The sequence below is a fragment of the Pongo pygmaeus genome, chromosome 7 (assembly GCF_028885625.2).
Source record: "Pongo pygmaeus isolate AG05252 chromosome 7, NHGRI_mPonPyg2-v2.0_pri, whole genome shotgun sequence".
Lineage (NCBI taxonomy): Eukaryota > Metazoa > Chordata > Mammalia > Primates > Hominidae > Pongo > Pongo pygmaeus.
Genome location: NC_072380.2, coordinates 28,154,603 through 28,174,642, shown reverse-complemented (window position 1 = coordinate 28,174,642; position 20,040 = coordinate 28,154,603). Strand labels below are relative to the sequence as shown.

At 44.4% G+C, this 20,040-nt stretch overlaps 1 protein-coding gene across 2 annotated transcripts in view; it reads left to right on the top strand.

Moving 5' to 3' along the window:
• The window catches only part of NUGGC (nuclear GTPase, germinal center associated), a 59,847-nt gene that overhangs the window by 22,924 nt on the left and 16,883 nt on the right, over positions 1-20,040 (top strand). For both annotated transcript variants that reach the window (XM_054497363.2, XM_063669456.1), the window contains exons 8-13: positions 495-670; positions 2,839-2,857; positions 5,050-5,139; positions 11,970-12,075; positions 13,918-14,051; positions 18,364-18,528. In XM_054497363.2, coding sequence (XP_054353338.2) covers positions 495-670; positions 2,839-2,857; positions 5,050-5,139; positions 11,970-12,075; positions 13,918-14,051; positions 18,364-18,528 — 690 coding nt within the window. The remainder of the gene's footprint in view (positions 1-494; positions 671-2,838; positions 2,858-5,049; positions 5,140-11,969; positions 12,076-13,917; positions 14,052-18,363; positions 18,529-20,040) is intronic.

The window sequence follows — 20,040 nt, the reverse complement described above, 5'->3', positions numbered from 1 at the left end:
TGATGGATGGGGGACTGGGACTGGAGGACTGATTTAGGGAATTCTGTCAATCTCTAATGCCACAAACTTCTGTGAAGCCTCTCCTGTGTGCTAAGCACTGGGCTTGAGGTGAGGTGGATCCCAAGAGGAAAGGTGCAGACAGTCACTTCCCATCAGGGGGCAGAGAGCAGACACGGTGCAGTCACTGTGTCTCAGAGGCGCTGCGGGAGGTAAGTCCAGGTGTTACAGGATGCAGAGGCCAGCCCAGTGCCCGAGAGGTCCTCCACAATCTTGAGGGACAAATGGGGGCTAGGCAGAGGCTGTGGCCAGGGAATTAACAGAACAAGGCACATATGAGAAATGACGCATAGCTCAGTCCAGCTAGTGCAGAGTGCGGTGGGGAGCGGTGAGGGGTGGGACTGGAGGGAGAGGCTTAAGGGATACATTAGGGAATCGGTCCTCAGGAACTGTGACTCCATTCCTGTGCTGACACATGCCGTGGTCATGTTTTGCAGACCATTGACAAGTGCTCAGTGATCTGGGTGATCAGCGACATAGAGCGAGTTTCTGGGGGGCGAGCCTACGAAGACCTTCTGAATGAGAGCATCAAAGCCTGCCAGCGGGGCTTCTGTAGGGAAGTGGCCCTGGTGGTCACCAAGACGGACAAACTCCACTTGCCAGAATACCTAAGGTATTGTGCTGAGCTCACAGGAATGTGGGCTCCAGTCAGGGGCTTTCCTCTGTGGGTCCTGACTACGGTAGCATGGAGCTTGACTTTGTAACGTGGTTAGAGGGCTTCAGGAAGTGACTGTTGGGGAGGAAAGAAAAGGCTGGGGGACTTCCTGGGACATCAGGACCCTTGGTTGGGTTGTCTCAGGAATCCGAACCTTCCAGGGTAGCTGCTTAGTGCTAAGCTGGTGTCCCCTACACAGCTCCGGGGGTGCCACTCACATGTACCAGATGCAGATGGTACCTCCTGCACTGTGCGATGTGATGATCCCACCTGCTCCACAGATGTAGAAAGTGTAGACGCCCCCATAACTAGGAGGTACAGCCTATAATCCTACCTGGTAGGGTACAGCTTTTTTTTTTTTTGAGACAGAGTCTTGCTGTGCTGCCCAGGCTGGAGTGCAATGGCACGATCTCAGCTCACTGCAACCTCTGTCTCCTGGGTTGAAGCAATTCTCCTGCCTCAGCCTCCCGAGTAGCTGGGATTACAGGTGCCGGCCGGTATGCCCAGCTAATTTTTGTATTTTAGTAGATTTTAGTAGAGATGGGGTTTCACCAAGTTGGCCGGGGTGGTCTTGAACTCCAGACCTCAGGTGATCTGCCCTCCTTGGCCTCCCAAAGTGCTGGGATTACAGGTGTGAGCCACTGCACCCAGCCCAGGGTACAGCTTTGATGTTTCAGGTTTTTGTACTCCTGAGCTTTTTAAAAATCATTAAATTTTTATTTTTATTTTTATTTTAAGTTCCAGGGTACATGTGCAGGATGTGCAGGTTTGTTACACAGGTAAACATGTGCCATGGTGGTTTGATGCACAGATCCACCCGTCACCTAGGTATTAAGCCCAGCATCCCCAGCCAGAGACTCCTGAACTTTTTAACTCACTTGGAACACGTTCTCGAAAGTTTTAGAACTTTGGGCGAAGGTCGTTGCATTCTCTAAGATCTGTATTCTAACAAATAACAATGAAAGGTACGCATTTTAGGGCTTAATAGATGTTGATTTCCACGGAGAGCCCTGTTGTCCCTATAGTTAGGAAGACTATAACTAACCTTCCATATTGGGACGATTTGGATAGTGAGAGGGGGTGTGATTAGTCCTTAGAGGGGATCAGCGGGTATATACTGGGCTTTCCTGGATCCATGGGGTGTGTGCTCACGGGATGTGATGTCACGGATGCGTCTCACCTCCAACAAGAGCTCCTTTACTGCTCCTCCACCATTTCCTCCACGCCCACTGAAGCTTAGGTCTGACTGCCATCTCTAGGAATTCACTTGCTCTCATGGTCTGGGTTGGAATTACAGCTGCATTTTTTTCCTCCTGCATTTCTCCCCATCTCACCCCAGCAGAGAACATCTCCAGCCCTCCCTTTCCAATGCCAACACTAAAATTAACACAATTAGGCTGGGTGTGGTGGCTCACACCTGTAATCCCAGCACTTTGGGAGGCCGAGGTGGGCAGATCACAAGGTCAGGAGATTGAGACCATCCTGGCCAACATGGTAAAACCCCATCTGTACTAAAAAATACAAAATAAATTGGCTGGGCGTGGTGGTGTGCACCTGTAGTCCCAGCTACTCAGGAGGCTGAGGCAGGGGAATCGCTTGGACCTGGGATGTGGAGGTTGCAGTGAGCTGAGATCGTACCACTGCACTCCAGCCTGGGCAACAGAGCGAGACTCTGTCTCAAAAAAAAAAAAAATAAATTAACATAATTAAATCTAATTTATTAATGGTAAGCATTTATTGAACACGGGTAGGGGCTGTGGATTCAGAGGCACGTTGCACAGTCTTTGAGCTCATCGTCTAAAAGAGGGTTAAAGGTTATACATAAAGGGACAAGACAGGTGCTATGGGAACCCAGGGTGAGAGGGCTGCATTTTTGACTGGGACAGGGAGTGAGGTCACAGAAAATGTTCACAGCTGACAAAACGCTGGCTGGCCGTTGAGAAATGAAGGCACTTTTTTCAAGTTGACACTGGAGATGGGTCAGAAGAGAGAGCATCGGGTCAAAGAAAGAGCTTATGAAAAGGCACAGACACGGGAGTGTGTGCTGCTTTTGGGGAAAGTCGAAAGACTGCAGTGACACATCGTAAAAGTTAAGTAATTGTTAAATTTTTCTAATTTTATTTCAGGGAAAGAAAGGCGGGAAATGTAAGTATGAACTAGTTTATTTTTATTTTTATTTTTAAATTATTATTTATTTATTTATTTTTTTGGGACAGAGTCTCGCTCTGTCACCCAGGCTGGAGTGCAGTGGTGCGATCTCGGCTCACAGCAATCTCTGCCTCCCAGGTTCAAGCAATTCTCCTAACTCAGCCTCCGGAGTAGCTGGGATTACAGGTACCCACCACCATGCCTGGCTAATTTTTGTATTTTTAGTAGAGATGGGGTTTCACCATGTTGGCCAGGCTGGTTTCAAACCCCTGACCTCAGGTGATCCGCCTGCTTCGGCCTCCCAAAGTGCTGGGATTACAGGCGTGAGCCACCGCGCCCAGCCCAAACTAGTTCTTTTTAAATAATGCTTTTTATGATTGATATTACAATTGGCTCTTGAACAACGTAGAGATTAGTGTGCCAACTCCCTGCTCAATCGAAAATCCACACATAATTTTTGATTTCCCAAAAACTTAACTACTAATAGCCACCGTTGATTGGCAGTCTTACCGATAGCATAAACAGTTGATTAATACATATTTTGTGTATGTATTATGTTCTGTATTCTTACAATAAGTAAGCTAGAGAAAAGAAAATGTCATTAAGAAAATCATGGCCGGGCGTGGTGACTCATGCCTGTAATCCCAGCACTTTGGAAGGCCGAGGTGGGTGGATCACGAGGTCAGGCGTTAAGACCAGCCCAACCAACATGGTGAAACCCCGTTTCTACTAAAAATGCAAAAATCAGCTGGGCCTGGTGGTGTGCACCTGTAATCCCAGCTACTCAGTAGGCTGAGGCAGGACAATCACTTGAACCTGGGAGGCGGAGGTTGCAGTGAGCTGAGATCGCGCCACTTCATTCCAGCCTGAGCAACAGCGAGACTCCATCTCAAAAAACAACAACAACAACAAAAAAAAGAAAGAAAATCATAAGGAAGAGAAAATACATTTACAATACGGCGCTGTATTTATCAACAGCATAAGTTTACTTCATCTGTTTATAAGATGAATCGTACATCTGAAATGACAGGCAACAGCAGCTGCAGACCTCAATCTACGGCACATACGAAGCGATTCAACTTTTTCTTGTAATATCATGACTTTTCTCTGCTACTTGGGAGCCCCTCCAGGATCACTGGACTTCACGTGGGTCCCTATTCAAGATTTAGGGTATTGCACTAAACAGGCTGAAAAATACATGAGAACTGCAAGAGATCACTTTTTATGGCCATATGCAATTTACTGGAGTGATGAACTGCTCACGTGGAGATGATTAGTATCACATGGTGTTTGGCGTTTTAAGTGGATATTTGCAACACTTGAGCTCACCACAACAGCAACAGGAGGTGGCTCTGAAGTTATTACAGTAGTATAGTGTGTACTACAGTTAATTTTATGTAGTTATGATTTAATACTGCATCTTAATGTTTGTTTACATTTCTCTTGACAGCAAATGGTACCATGTAGTCTATAGGTGTTTACAGAAGTTTTGATAAATTTTAACTTTTCATGATAGAATCGTGTGCATTTCATGGTAGTACATTATCAAATATAAACTGGGATCTACATGTATTTTATGCATTCATGACACCTTTTTGTTAATTTTTTGATATTTCTAGGCTACAGGGTTTGTCTGTGAGTTTTTTCAGATTGTCGCAAATCTTCAAAATCTTTTTCAATTATTGAAAAAGAATCCACGTATAAGTGGACCTATGCAGTTCAAACCCATGTAGTCCAAGGGTCAACTGTGTATTTTTTTTTTTTTGAGACAGAGTCTCACTCTGTCGCCCAGGCTGGAGTGCAGTGGCATGATCTCGACTCACTGCAACCTCTGCCTCCTGTGTTCAAGCAATTCTCCTGCCTCAGCCTCCCGAGTAGCTGGAACTACAGGCACGTGCCGCCACACCTGGCTAATTTTTTTGTATTCTTAGTAGAGATGGGGTTTCACTGGATTAGCCAGGATGGTCTCGATCTCTTGACCTTGTGATCTGCCTACCTTGGCCTCCCAAAGTGCTAGGATTACAGGCACGAGCCACCGTGCCCGGCAACTGTGTATAATTCTAATACAGTGCGTGCATATTTGACTGTCTGGACCAAATGAAAATCTGCCAAAAAAATGTGCGTCTTGCCGCCTCATCACTGTTGATAACACGGCTCTCTGCATACTTCTATTTCCTTTCACAACCTAGCAAGCTATTCAGAGTCAGCGAGAGGCTGTTTTAGAAAGAAATGAAATGATAAAACTACAAAGGACTAGAATTCTCAAGGAAAAACTGAAGGTGAGTTGATAGGTTTCCCTGTGTGTTTTTCTGTATCGCAGCAACTAGATTTTGAGAAACAAATGTATGCCTGGTATTGTGTAGTTGCAAGGGCAAAAGCTTTGGAATAGACTGTTTGTTTGTTTTGTTTTGAGACAGGGGTCTCACTCTGCTGGCCAGGCTGGAGTGCAGCGGTGTGATCTTGACTCACTAAAACCTCTGCCTCCCAGGCTCAAAAGATCCTCCCACCTCAGCCTCTCAAGTAGCTGGGGCTATAGGCATGCACCACCATGTCTGGCTAATTTTTGTATTTTTTTGTAGAGATGGGATTGCACCATGTTGTCCAGGCTGGTCTCAAACTCCTGGGCTCAAGTGATCCACCTGCCTTGACCTCCCAAAGTGCTGGGATTACTGACCTAGAGGAGACAGTTTGGATTTAACTCAGTCCTACTGCTTCAGTTACCTCTCTGAGGCACCATTTTCTCATCTTTAAAGTGGAGAGATAATGATATCTATCTCCTGTGATTCTTGGGTGAGTCGAATGAGCATGTTGTCCACAGAGGAGTAGGCCCAGGTGAGTCTGGGATCTCCATACAGTGGAGGAATTGTGGAGTGCTATGGGGCACGGAGGAAAGATGCCAGGTCACACTAGTGGCAGGGGAGGTGGGACTGGGGTGGTGTTCAAGGAAAACTCAGCCTCTGAGCAGAATTTTATTTTAGTATTATTATTATTTTTTGAGACTTAGTCTCACTCTGTCACCCAGGCTGGAGTGCAGTGGGAAAAACTCGGCTCACTGCAACCTCCGTCTCCTGGGTTCAAGCGATTCTCCTGCCTCAGCCTCCTGAGTAGCTGGGATTACAGGTGCATGTCACCATGCCTGGTTAATTTTTGTACTTTTAGTAGAGACAGGGTTTTACCATGTTGACCAGGCTGGTCTTGAACTCCTGACCTCAGGTGATCTGCCTGCCTTGGCCTCCCAAAATGCTGGGATTACAGGCATGAGCCACTGCCCCTGGCCAATTTTATTATTATTATTTTTAAAGATGGGGTTTCCACTATGTTGCCCAGACTGGTCTCAAACTCCTGGGCTGAAGTGATCCTCCTGCCTCAGCCTCCCACGTAGCTGGGACTACAGCTCGACAGGCACCACAGTGCTCTGCAGAGCAGAATTTTAAAGACCTGTAGTCTTTAGTAAGGTGAAAAAGTCGAGAAGGCACTTTTGAGGCAGAAGCAAGAACACCATTGACACAGGCTGCTGTGTTTGGCGAATGACAGGCGAGTAGCTTGGAAAGGCTCAGAGGGAGAGTGTGAGAGGGAGTGGACAGGGATAAGGCCTGAGCTGTACTTAGTGTTCTCTTATTTTTATTATTTTATCACTAAAATAGGTACAAACATACAACTTCTTATTATCATAGTCTTTTTTTTTTAATTTTTTATTTTGAGACAGAGTTGCGCTCCGTTGCCCAGGCTGGAGTGCAGTGGTGCAATCTCGGCTCACTGCAACCTCCAACCCCCGGGTTCAAGCGATTTTCCTGCCTCAGCCTCCCGAGTAGCTGGGATTACAAATGCCCGCCACTATGCCCAGCTAATTTTTGTATTTTTAGTGGAGATGATGTTTCACCATGTTAGCCAGGCTGGTCTCGAACTCCTGACCTCTGGTGATCTGCCCGCCTCGGCCTCCCAAAGTGCTGGGATTACCAACGTGAGCCACTGCGTCTGGCTTATAATAAATAGTCTTATACAACTATAAAACTAAAACCAAGTTTAAGATAAAATATAAACAACACAACATAAGGGATATATCAGAGTAAGTACAATGTGACAGATGATATGTTTGGCTGAAACAAAATCTTCAGTATTGGATTCAATAGTAAAAACATTTGGCCGATGACCAGCTCTATATTCAATTTCTTTCTGTATTTTGCCTTCAATAATATTGATACAGAAAACGTCTGTTGTGCAACATGGAATTGAAAATTTCAAAGCTTTTGTTTCTAGCGCAATATCATTAGGCCTCATACTTAAGCCAAAATATTCTACCAGGCAATTCTTGAATGACAGTTTTAATGAGGCAAAACTTAGTACAGCTGGTCTTGGTCTCCTGAATTGTTCTTGTCGGTATTAAAGAAATATGCATTGTATGAGTGCCTGATCATATTATCCCTGGAAATGGAAACATAGAATACTTCAATACACAATTTACAACTATGCCAGTAAACATGCCGAATTGGTTTGTATGAGTTAGGGCCTGGGCAGCAATACATCCGTTTGCAGGGTGACTATAGCTGTCACTGCTATGGTGCAAGTTCTTCTGAGGCCTCCAATCCACATCTCTGATGGCAAGGTGATGCGTTCATTCTCCAACCACTTTATTTCAGTTTCAATTATTGTGAAACCTTTACTTGTGCTACATGCCGTCGTTTGGAACTTTTTTTTTTTCCAGACGGGTCTCACTCTATTACCCAGGCTGGAGTGTGGGGGCACAATGATAACTCACTGCAACCTTGAATTTCTGGGCTCAAGCTATCTTCCTGCCCGCACTCCACTCCCCCTGACCCCCACCAGCCCCCCAAGGAGCTAGGACTACCGGTATACCAGTATGCACCAACACATCCAGCTAATTTTTAAATTTTTTGTAGAGACAGGGTATGTTGCCCAGGCTGGTCTCTAATTCCTGGGCTCAAGCAATTCTCCTGCTTGGGCCTCCCAAAGCACTGGGATTACAGATGTGAGCCACAGTGCCTGGCCTTGGAGCAAATTTAGTTTTAATTACAGAAAACATGACACGGAAGTTCTTTATAAGGCATTCTTTGAGTTTCCGTCACTTTTTTTTTTTTTTTTTTGGCTGGGTGTGGGATAGGCAGTCACTTTGCATGTACCTCAGTATCAAAACACAACCCACCTTCATCTACATGTGGATGTCTCCCTTTCCTAGGTCCCATGAAGCATCTAGGTGTTGCTTTGCAAGAAAATCTGGGATTACTTTGTACTCCACCAACCATGAGCATTTTTTCCACTAACATCAAGTATATGCCCCACGTTTCCATTTCCAGGCCTTTCGATGTAACGGCCTGGAAAATGCTGACCTTTCAATGCTGAATCATAACATAATCTTTTAAAAGACATATTAAATGGCAGTTAAGTAATGCACACAACTCATTAGAAGGAAGGGCAACGTGAACAGCTGTGACCAAGTTCACCCATGTGCAATGTATGAACCTCCTAATCACCACAGCTGGGTAGCTTGGAACGACAGAAAATTATTATCTCCCAGTTCTGGAGGTTGGAAGTCCAAAATCAAGGTATTAGCAGAGTCATGCTCCCTCTGAAGCTGCGGGAAGGATCTGGTCCAGTTCTCTCTCCTTGCTTCTGGTAATTCCTGGCTTGTGGCAGCACAACTCCAGTCTTCATATGCCATTCTCCTCATGTGTGTGTCTCTGTATCCAAATTTCCTCTTTTTTTAAAGACACCAATCATTGGATTAGGGGCCCACCCTACTCCAGTATGACTTCATCTTAATACATTTCAACCTCAATGACCCAATTTCCATATAAGGTCACATTTTTAGGTAGTGGAGATTAGGACCTCAACATGTGAATTTTGGAGGGGGATACATTTCAGCCCATAACACGCAGGCAGTGACAACCACCTTGTGACTGCCACCTGGCCTACAGCAGTTGCAAGATGCATCTCAATTTCAAAAATATTAAACGGGGAAACAATGTGCCTCTTAGTATTGATAAGCTGTAGTCACATATCAGCTGAAGTTAAGTGGTTGAAGATTGGGGATCACATGTAGTTATGGATTTGAGTTATTAGTTTGAGATTCAAGGCTGAGACACAGGCACACAGATCTTTCCAAGATGCCTGATTTGGGCCCCATCCTATAGTAACGCGGCTTTCTAGCTCCACATTTTTTCTTATTACCTGGTATGTTATGGTTCACTTGACCTTCCCTTAAATTTTGCCTTGACCCAGTTTGGTTTTTTGGTTTGTTTGTTTTTGTTTTTTTGTTTTGTTTTGTTTTGTTTTGTTTCGCTCCTGCTGCCCAGGCTGGAGTGCAATGGCGCTATCTCGGCTCACCGCAACCTCCGCCTCCCAGGTTCAAGTAATTCTCCTGTCTCAGCCTCCTGAGTAGCTGGGATTACAGGCACCCACCACCATGCCTGGCTAATTTTGTATTTTTAGTAGAGACGGGGTTTCTCCATGTTGATCAGGCTGGTCTCAAACTCCAGACCTCAGGTGATTTGCCTGCCTCGGCCTCCCAAAGTGCTGGGATTACAGGCATGAGCCACCGTGCCCAGCCTTTTATTTTATTTTTTTAAGATCGTGTCTTCCTCTGTTGTCCTGCCTGGAGTTCAATGGCATGATCATGGCTCACTGCAGCCTCTGCCTCCCAGGCTCAAGAAATTCTCCTGCCTCAGCCTCCTGAGTAGTTGGGACTACAGGCGTGTGCCTCTATGCCCGGCTAATTTTTTGTATTTTTAGTAGAGACGGGGTTTCACCATGTTGGCCAGGCTGGTCCTGAATTCCTGAGCTTAGGCAATCCACCTGCCTCGGCTTCCCAAAGTGCTGGGATTACAGGTGTGAGCCACCACACCTAGCCTCCCTTCTGGTTTGAGCTTCCACGTTTTCTCCTCTCTCATATACAACATCTTTTTACAAACTTTAATATATTGTGTTACATTTTATTATGACAAGCCATGTGTTTAAATTAGAACAGTGTGTAATATTTCTGTTGCATAATTTAATGAATATCTACTAACATCTTGGATCCTACCTCTAGCTATAGCTGTTTCTACTTCTCTTTTACAATAATATGAACCCTTTATGCTAGAGTCACTTCATTGACACTATAAAAACATTTCTTTTTACTCCAATAAAAAGCATAAATGTTAACTAATCTTCAATAATTTTTAGAAAAGTTATACAAGATTTAGGTCCAGATTTTAAATAATGCAAACATCTGGACACAGCTAAGCACATGCCTTTCTTGGAACTGTTTTAAAACCCTACTTAAACTTAATTCTACATTAATTTCATCTCCCCATAGAAAATAGTTTCAGCTTTCCCTAAACTTTTTCCTAGAGTGAAAACTCTATCAAAGCAAAATCTCAGCAGATAGATTCTTTATGCAACTTCAGCTCACTCTATAAGGGGGTTGGTGGGGGTGGGCTTCTGGCAGTCTACACAGATATCCGTATTCCAGCCTTAACTACATGTGCTTATAGCTTGCCAGGGACACGGCTTCTCACCAGTCCCGGTGGACTGCAAGGCGTCTACTCACTCAGTTCTTTTATACCTTTGCATCAGAAAGAGATTGACAACTCTTCACTGCTTTCTACCTCCCTCAAATACCCACACACGCACATGCACATTCTATAGGTGAATGTTTTTCTCTTTTGTTTTAAGTAAGAAGAATGAAAGAATATGGAATTCTATTTCTGTATGATTCTAGTATGACTTCTCCATGACAATGTTTTTCTAAGCACAAAAAAAGACTCTCTCAAATAATTCTTAATTGCTTGACTTTTGTTTTTGTTTTTTTTTGTTTTTTTTTTTTTTGAGATGGAGTCTCTCTCTCTCCCTCAGGCTGGAGTGCAGTGGCATGATCTTGGCTCACTGCAACCTCCACCTCCCGGGTTCAAACAATTCTCTTGTCTCAGTCTCCCGCGTAGCTGTGACTACAGGTGCACACCACCACACCCGGCTAATTTTTGTATTTTTTAGTAGAGATGGAGTTTCACCATATTGGCCAGGCTGGTCTCGAACTCCTGACCTCGTGATCCGCCTGCCTTGGCCTCCCAAAGTGCTAGGATTACAGGTGTGAACCACTGCACCCAGCCAAATGATGGTGTTAAATGCTTGACATTTAACACCATCACTTGTTTCAACATTAGTCTGCATTAAAATGTGTATGATTACTCACTAACTACTTAAGAAACTGTCGCTTTTATAGGACCTTAGCCAGGTTTGTGTTGCGTTGCACTTGTAAATGTTTAAGAACTAGCTCTTTGTTTAAAAACAAAAAAATCCCCCAAAACAAACGAACAAACAAAACACAAAAGGCTGATGTGTACCATTTGCCAATTCCTGTGGTGTAAATAGGAGTTAGTGGAGATTGGGACCTCAACATGGGAATTTTGGAGGGGGATACATTTCAGCCCATAACATGCAGGCAGTGACAACCACCTTGTGACTGTCACCTGGTCTACAGCAGTTGCAAGATGCATCTCAATTTCAGAAATATTAAACAGGGAAATGATGTGCCTCTTAGTATTGATAAGCTGTGGTCACATGTCAGCTGGAATTATTTGGTTGAAAATTGGGGATCACAATGTGGTTATGGATTTGGGTTATCAGTTTGAGATTCAGGACAGAAACAGTCCCAACATTGTCAATTTCAAGCTACCAGTGTGACGTCACTGAATGCAGCGTAGGAAAGTGATGTGTGCTGTTGGCTTTCAGGAGCTGGTACGAGCTGGCTGCAGCACATCACTGCCCATTCCAGACATGTGTTTCTTTTTTGAGAAAGGATCCTGGTATTATTCCCCCTCGGAACATTTCAATACGCCTTTGAACTATTTTCTCTACACATTTTTTTCTAGAATTGATATTAACTCCCAAGAGAATAGTTTCTATGCAGCAGTTTCCTCATAACTTCTGACCCTGTTAGGAGTGGACAGATGGCAACACCAGACATTGAGAACATTGTCTGTTCCCAGAGAGGGTGGTGGAGAACTGAAAGTGAGTGAGCTGAAATTGGCTGAAGGCTATTGTGGGTCCTGTGCATGATTGCCTTTGCCATGGTTTGAGTTATTCTGTTTTCTGTGTGACTCTCTCACTTCAGAGAAAACTGCCAGCTGACTTCAAGGTTCTGGAAGCCTCAGATCTGGTGTATACAGTCAGCGCCCAGGAGTACTGGCAGCAGGCTCTCCTCACCGAGGAGGAAACGGGTAATTTATGTTTTTTAAATCTCCATGACTAAAATTCTCAAGATCAAGCCTGGCACTTCGAATTTCCTGCTCTAGAACTTTTTGTGCCACACAATTTTTTTCCAGCTTGCCATGGTTTCAATACCAATTGCAAATAAGGATATTTTCCTCTCTGCATTGTTGTGGTGCCTGAGACCACAATTCCTCTTGCCTCCAAATCTTACCGTGGGTTGGTAAAGGTCAAATAATTGGGTTGCTGGGCGCAGTGGCTCACACCTGTAATTCCAGCACTTTGGGAGGCCAAAGTGAATACATCACCTGAGGTCAGGAGTACGAGACCAGCCTGACAAACATGGCGAAACCCCATCTCTACTAAAAATACAAAATTTGCCAGGTGTGGTAGTGCATGCCTATAATCTCAGCTACTTGGGAGGCTGAGGCAGGAGAATTGCTTGAACCCGGGAGGCAGAGTTTGCAGTGAGCTGAGATTGCGCCATTGCACTACAGCCTGGACAACAAGAGTGAAACTCTGTCTCAAAAAACAACAACAAAAAAAGCCAGGCATGTGGCTCATGCCAGTAATCCAAGCACTTTGGGAGGTCGAGGTGGGTGGATCCCCTAAGGTCAGGAGTTCAAGACCAACCTGACCAATATGGTGAAACCCCATTTCTACTAAAAAATACAAAAATTAGCCGGGCATGGTGGTGCCAGCTACTCGGGAGGCTAAGGCAGGAGAATTGCTTGAATCTGGGAGGTGGAGGTTGCAGTGAGCTGAGATTGTACGATTGAACTCCAGCCTGGGTGACAGGAGCGGAACTTCGTCTCAAAAAAAAAAAAAAAAAATTGGGTTATCATTTCCTTAGTCCCCCCCGACCCAGCTTCAGGCATTAGAATTGTTTCCTGAGTGACTATTGTATATTTTGTCTGTGAGGCAGTGAAAGCATAAGGCATGGCTCTTTCTTCACAGAACTTGAAATCTGGATGAGGAGCTAATACTAACCCAAATGCAAAAACTGAAGTAAAAATAAGGCTTAGTTGTTGCTGACCATGAGTGCAATAGAAGCCCAGGGAACCTAGAGCTCTGTGTGCACTAGATACTCAGTGGAAAGTGGGTGGGCAGGCAGGGTCAGGACTGCATTCTCATCTGAACTTGATATGGCTTGCAACGTGCATGCATTTTACTAGACGTGTAGGTATGTGAATGGAGGTTAAGGAGCAGAAGGTGTGAAATGTTCCCAGAGATGGGGGAACTGCTTGATTAAGGGTATAAAAGACAAAATTAGCGTGGTATATGGAAGGAATAATATAGAGAAATTGCCACATATGGGAATAATGGGGAAAAGGGTAGTGTGGCATCTATTATCTTCTGACCGACAATGGGTTAGGATGTGACAGGAATCCTGTCACATCAAGAATCCTGCATGTCAGAGGTTCTTGTTCCTTTCTACAGCAAGCATGGGCTATTCTGGTGTTAAGGGTTAGTTGATATAGATAGAAAAGTCTAGGGGGACCGAAGGGCTGAGACTCTAGAATTGTGAGCACTTTGGTTTACCTCTGCAGGTGATAGCTGTTCAAAGGAAAGAGCTCATGTTTTCAACCAGCCTGTACTTTTCCATGTAGTTTTTTTAATATGGCTAAATAAAATGAATATGCAGTATTGCTGATCTACAATTCATCACTGTCATTGATCCTAGACATGGGAAAAGTGCTTTTCAGAAAGGTTGGTTCTGTAGGCATCCAGCCCACGTGGGATCTCAACTCTAGTTCATTCAGATCGCCACCTTGGTCTTTCAACTTTTATGAATTCTATTGACCACAAACTTCTGGCCTTTAACAATTATTTGTGCTGCCTGTGAATTCCAGAAATCCCTAAGTTAAGAGAATACATCAGGAAGAGGCTCTTGGACAAGAAGAGGAGGACGGTGACCAAGTATGTGACTGAAGCCTTTGGCCTGTTGCTCCTCACAGATAGTTTCAACTCCACACAAAACCTGCCGGTATGGAAGACACTGAGTTTTCATCTTCTCCCCCCTCCTGGGCAGGACATTTCCTTTTACCAAGTTAGAAAATTAACTTATGATATTTTTTCTTTTCATATTAAAGGAAGATATGAAGTTCAGAGAGTCTAAAAGGACAAAAAGATAATTAGAGGGTTAAAATCATAACATTTGGGTAAAAGAGAAAGGAGTAATATTTTACCTGGGACAGATGGGCTGAGAGAAAAATGTCAAAATAGTAGCTATTTTCCATCTCTCCTGAGACTCGAACGAGGCGGAATGTGTTTAAGCAATGGCAGGCGTGATTTGGCTTGCTTCTAGTGGAATACAGACACTTCTTGGTTATCCTGGAGAGGCGTGTTTATGTATACAGTCCAAAAATATATCATCTGTCTCTGGTGCTGTCAGAATCTCAAGCTTGGAAGAGCATAGGAAAATAATGTGAGAGGATGGACGCTTGGAGGGAATTTCAGTAGAGTTTCGATAGTTATCTTCACTGGCAAGAATGCAGGCCTTCTGAAAAACTAGTTAAAATTACTTTTCTCATAGTAATTGACATATTTATCTCTTTCATGGATGATTTCTTTTTAACCCTAAAATAAGAGGGATAAGCTACTAGATTAGAGACTTGGGGGGTTTTGGAGGAAAACCTCTTACTGTCGTCAGTCACCAGCTGTGTTGTCTCCTTATGAGAGACGGAATATGCAAAGACAATTGCTGGACCATGTGTAAAAATAGATCTCTGACCACAACCTGCAGCAACCTGTCCAGAAACCAACCTCTTATCTACAATAAACAGCCCAGGAAGCCTTCTGTCTGTAAGTCAGACTTGCAGGAAGTCAAAATGCTATCTGTAATAACAACCCAGGAGGCTAAAGAATAACTCTGTAACAGTCAGCACCAGATGGCCAGGACTTGATGAATAACTTCCCTAATCTCTGTTCCTGCTTCCAACTTACTACCAACCGGGAAAGCCAAATGTCTATGCCTAACCAACCACATTGGCTGCTCTGCTTTTAGCTAGCCCTTCTCTAGTGTCCCCAGGCCAACAGCCTCCAATCAGGGCACACCGAAGCCTTTCCTTCTCTCCACCATGGAGATTTTCCACTCCCCTGCCTGCTTTTGAGTCTCTGCTAAACTCAAATGATGGTGGCCGACTCCCTTGCTGTAGTGAGCTCTGAATAAACAGCCTCTGCTTGTCCTCATTTGGTTGGTTTTCACTTATTTCCACACTTGCCTTCACCTATCAGATGTGCACAGTCAAGATGTTTGTCTTCTTGTTATGCTGGAACAGGGAAGGGGCAGAGGAAGTACATGAATAGGGCTCTGTGTGTGGTCGAGGAGCTGGTCCTGAGGACGGGAAAGGTAGGCCAATGATGACCCTGTGGGGTAGCAAGGGGAGGCAGACACTCGAGACCTGACTTCCACGTGGGAGTAAGCAGTGCCACCTGGAGCCTTTGGTTGTGTATAAATGCTTGTAAAAAGTCTTTAGTGGTGTGGTGTCTTTCTTCTGCATAAAAGGGGCATATAGAGCAAAATTCAATCTTTTTAAAATCGCATTTCTTATGACTTGTTTTGGTCTGGTTGTACAAGAGAAAAACAAAACAAAACTCTTGGAATCTGAGATTTTCTCATTTGACTTTTGTCCGCTGAAATCGTTGGGGAAGGGTTTGACCTTCCAATTTCCCAAAACAGTTCTTCAGGGTGAAATTTGTCTCTCTGCCCAGCACAAGATTGCTTTTGGAAGTGCTGATGGAAAATGAATCCGATGTGGGCTGTGTGAGGTTGGTGTATTTTACAAACATTAGGACAAGGCATTTTGCCATCAAGGCCAGAAGTGCCCACCCCACGTGTTTTCTTTGCTAATATGGAAGTGCAGCGCTCAGAGGGGCTCAGATTCACCCTTGCAGCCAGACTCCAAGCAGTGGAAAACATAGAGGAGAAGGGGGCTGACTGGCAATTCTGCAATAGCTATGTTAGGGAGTTGCTGGCAACTTTGCTCAAAATTCCTTGGCCTTAGATATAGGTCTTACTCTTAGCTCTTTGATAGAAAGTTGGAAGGCAAGAATTTGTTGGTTCCTTTGAATTCTGAAAAATCAAATCTAAATATGTGTGTGATTGATTTTTTTTCAAAGATGATCACCGAAACCAAAAATTTAGAGTTTGAGTAGTGATTTTAAATGAGCAATCATTATTTTTAAGAATCCATAGGAAGTTGATGATCACATCTCAATGTCAAATGAAGTCTGCATTTATTCATACTAAGTGCCAGCTTCTTTGTTTCTTATTGTTCTTTTATTCTCCGCTCTTCCCTTTCTTATCATTCTTTTGTTTATTCAACAAGGATTTATTGAGAGTGAGGCATTGTGAGAATCATGCCCATAGCTTTTCTTTCCATGATTTCTTTCTTCTTTCATTTTCATCACTGATGACACCACAAATTCAAAAGAATCTAAAGGATGTCCTGGGAAAAATGCTTTGTAGAATTCTTAATGGTGAAAATGAGGGAAATTCCCGGGGAGCACCAAATGCTAAACAGTCTCCATAAACTCTAAAACGTATTTACTCCAAGATTCACAGAATTTTAGAGTGTGAGGTTGTTTTCAAGATCATTCAACCCAATTCACTTACTTTAAAGATGATACCATTGAGAATCAGAGAAGTTAAATCACCTGTATCAGGTCACACAACGATTCGACAGCTATTTTGTCTATTTGGAATAGAATTTAAAAGCCCAAATTATCTCGCAGTTTCTCTGGGCCACTCGTTCAATCCACAACTGTCTATGGGTTTTGCTCTCTGTGCTGTGCCCTGGAATAAAAGCATGACTAAGAGCTTGTTCCTTTGGCAAGTTCCTATCCAGGGAAGGAGACACAGGGAACGAGAGAGATGTCATATAGCAGGAGACGTGCTGTGGTGCAGGACTGTGGGAAGTGCAGTGGGAGCACAGGACAGAGAGCCCCACCTCTACCTGGGGACTCAGGGAAGGTGCCTCATGGGAAGGACCTTTGAGCTTTGTCTCGGAAAGTAACAAAGACGAAATCAGCAAGGCCCAGAGGGCACAAGACGGACAGCACATTTGGGGAATAGCAGTAAGTCCAGGGGTAGCCACTTGGCAGGATGTGTCGGGCAAACAGAGATGGTGGTGCTAGAGAGGTGGAGTGAGTTCTGGCTATGAGGTGCCTTAAAGGCCAAGCTGGGGAGTGTGGCTCTGTCTGCTGCAGGCACTGTGGGGCCCACCAAGGTTCCCATGTGGGGAACTGTTCCCAGTTTGGCACTGTATTAGTCCATTTTCATGCTGCTGATAAAGACATACCCGAGACTGGGTAATTTATAGAGAAAATGAGGTTTAATGGACTCACAGTTCCACGTGGCTGGGGAGGCCTCACAATCATGGTGGGCAAAAGGCATGTCTTACATGGTGGCAGACAAGAGAGAAATGAGAGTCAAGCAAAGAGGGTTTCTCCTTATAAAACCATCAGATCTCATGAGACTCATTCACTACCATGAGAACAGTATGGGGTAAGCCAATCCCGTGGTTCAATTATCTCCCACCAGGTCCCCCCCACAACACGTGGAATTATGGGAGCTACAATTCAAAATGATATTTGGGTGGGTACACAGCAAACCATATCAGGCACCTAGGGGTCAAGGCTTTCTCTGGTGGTCACTTCCTTGTATTATTTGAATATATATTTTCTCCCTGATTAGATTGTATTCTTTGAAGAAGGAAGCATGGATTTATTTTTGTGGTCCTGTAGCTTTGCTATGCAAAGTGTGGTCCATAGCTTAGAAGACCAGAATTACCTGAGGACTGGCTAGAAATGCAGAATCCCAGGACCTTGGATTTCAGATTTTAAGATCTCCTGTTGATTTGTATGCATGTTAAAATTTAAGAAGTATTATCCTTAAAAACTGCTTCGTGCAGAGTCAAAGCTCGTGAAATGTTTGTTGAATCAGATGTCATTGGAAAAATCTGTTTTAATAACAATTGGATTTCTATGTGGATAGCTACTTCCCCAATTAGCCTGATGGATTATACATCTGAAATAAGTTGGTGAATAAGCAGAGACTGTGATTTTTAAGAAATGAAATAAGTTACACCAGGCAGGTATTTGTTCTATTCTCTAACCCCACAAAGCCTAAAGGGGTCTGTGCACTGAGTGAGGTCTTATGGGGACAATAAAGAGAAGTCAGCTCTGAGTGATAAGCTGAATCTTGAGCTGGTGACAAGCTTAAAGAAAGCAAAGCTTGAGGAGAAGATGCTCTTAGGGAGGGGGTGGCCTGATGCTTTTATGGTCCTTGTCCCTAGAATGAACACTTACACATGAGTGTCCTGCGGAGATTTGCGGAAGAGAAGGTTGAGCTGCTGGAGAAGGCCATCGCACAGTGCTTCGCCTGCATGGAGCAGCCTCTGCAAGAAGGGGTCAGGACTGCCAGGACTTCTTACTGCTGCATCCTCAGGTCATGCTTGGTGGTGAGTGACCCTTCCAGGGAATACTCAGATATTCCAGGAGACCTGCCTGATCCCCAAGCTTCTTTTGCATCATCCCATTCCCTTCAAAAGAGATAAAGAGCTAGAGGGCCGGGCACGGTGGCTCATGCCTGTAATCCCAGCACTTTGGGAGGCCGAGGTGAGCGGATCACAAGGTCAGGAGATCAAGACCGTCCTGGCCAACATGGTGAAACCCCATCTCTATTAAAAATACAAAAATGAGCCAGGTGTGGTGGCATGTGCCTGTCATCCCTGCTGCTCGGGAGGCTGAGGCAGGAGAATTGCTTGAACCAGGGAGGCGGAGATTGTAGTGAGCCTAGATCGCACTGCTGCGCTCCAGCCTGGTGAGAGAGTGAGACTCCATCTCAAAAAAAAAAAGAGAGAGAGAGCTAGAGGAGGGTAGGAGAGAGTGAAAATTGCATGTAACAGTTGTTCATCTGTGTCTTGAAAGGACCAAGGAAGGTACACAGTTCAGCAAAGACAGAGTGGGAATCTGGGATCTGAGGGTCTTGGTTGGAGTACCAGCTCCACCAAACATCCACCTTGTAGCCCTGGGCAAAGCCCTAGACCCATTTTTAAAAAATTTATTGGTTTTCTTCTATAAAATGAGGATGCTCAATGCTTGCCTTACCTATCTGGTAGTGTTGATATCAGTAACAATGAGCTTACACAATGAGGAAACATCTTGTAACCTCTCACTTGGCATACAAATTGTGGTTTTATTTCTTAATTAGTTGTATAGAGTTTCTGAAGGATGAAAATGTAAGTGCAAGGCAGTATTTATCTAAGACTAAGGGGTGAAAAAAGAGGCCCATTGTATTAGTCTGCTTGGGCTGTCATAACAAAATCCTATAGACTGGGTGGCCTGAACCACACACATCCATTTTCCCATAGTTCTGAAGGCTGTAAGTCCAAGATCAAGGTGTCAGCAGGGTGAGTTCTGAAGCCTCTCTCCTCTTCTGGAGAAGGTAGATGGCCACCTTCTTGCTGCGTCCTCATGTGGCCTCTTCACTGAGCACGCACACTCCTGGGATCTCTTTCTCTTCCCAGAGGGACACCACACCTGTCAAATCAGAGCCCCACCCTTATGACCCCATTTAACCTTAATTACCTCCTTACCAGCTGTGTCTCCAAACACAGTCACCCTGGGGGTTAGGGCTTCGCATGTGAACCTCAAGGATCACACTTTAGTCCATAGCACCCATTAAGGGGAAGATGTGATGGACAACACTGCTCATGTAGCAAAGATGACTTGGTGTCCACCCGTGCTGGGAGAAGTGCATGGATGGTGTGTGGTTGTAGTTTTTAATGGGCCTTGGAAAGTTGGAATGTGAGCAGTGGAAAATGTGTGAAAAGGTGAGTGTGATGGGGTAGTTAGCTTCCTGGAGGCTTTTCTATGTGCACCGGCTTTCTAGCACCTGGCCTCTTCTGGGTGTTGTTATCTGTGTGCTTTGTGTAAAAGCTTGTTTAAACGTCTAGATGAGCCTGAGTGTG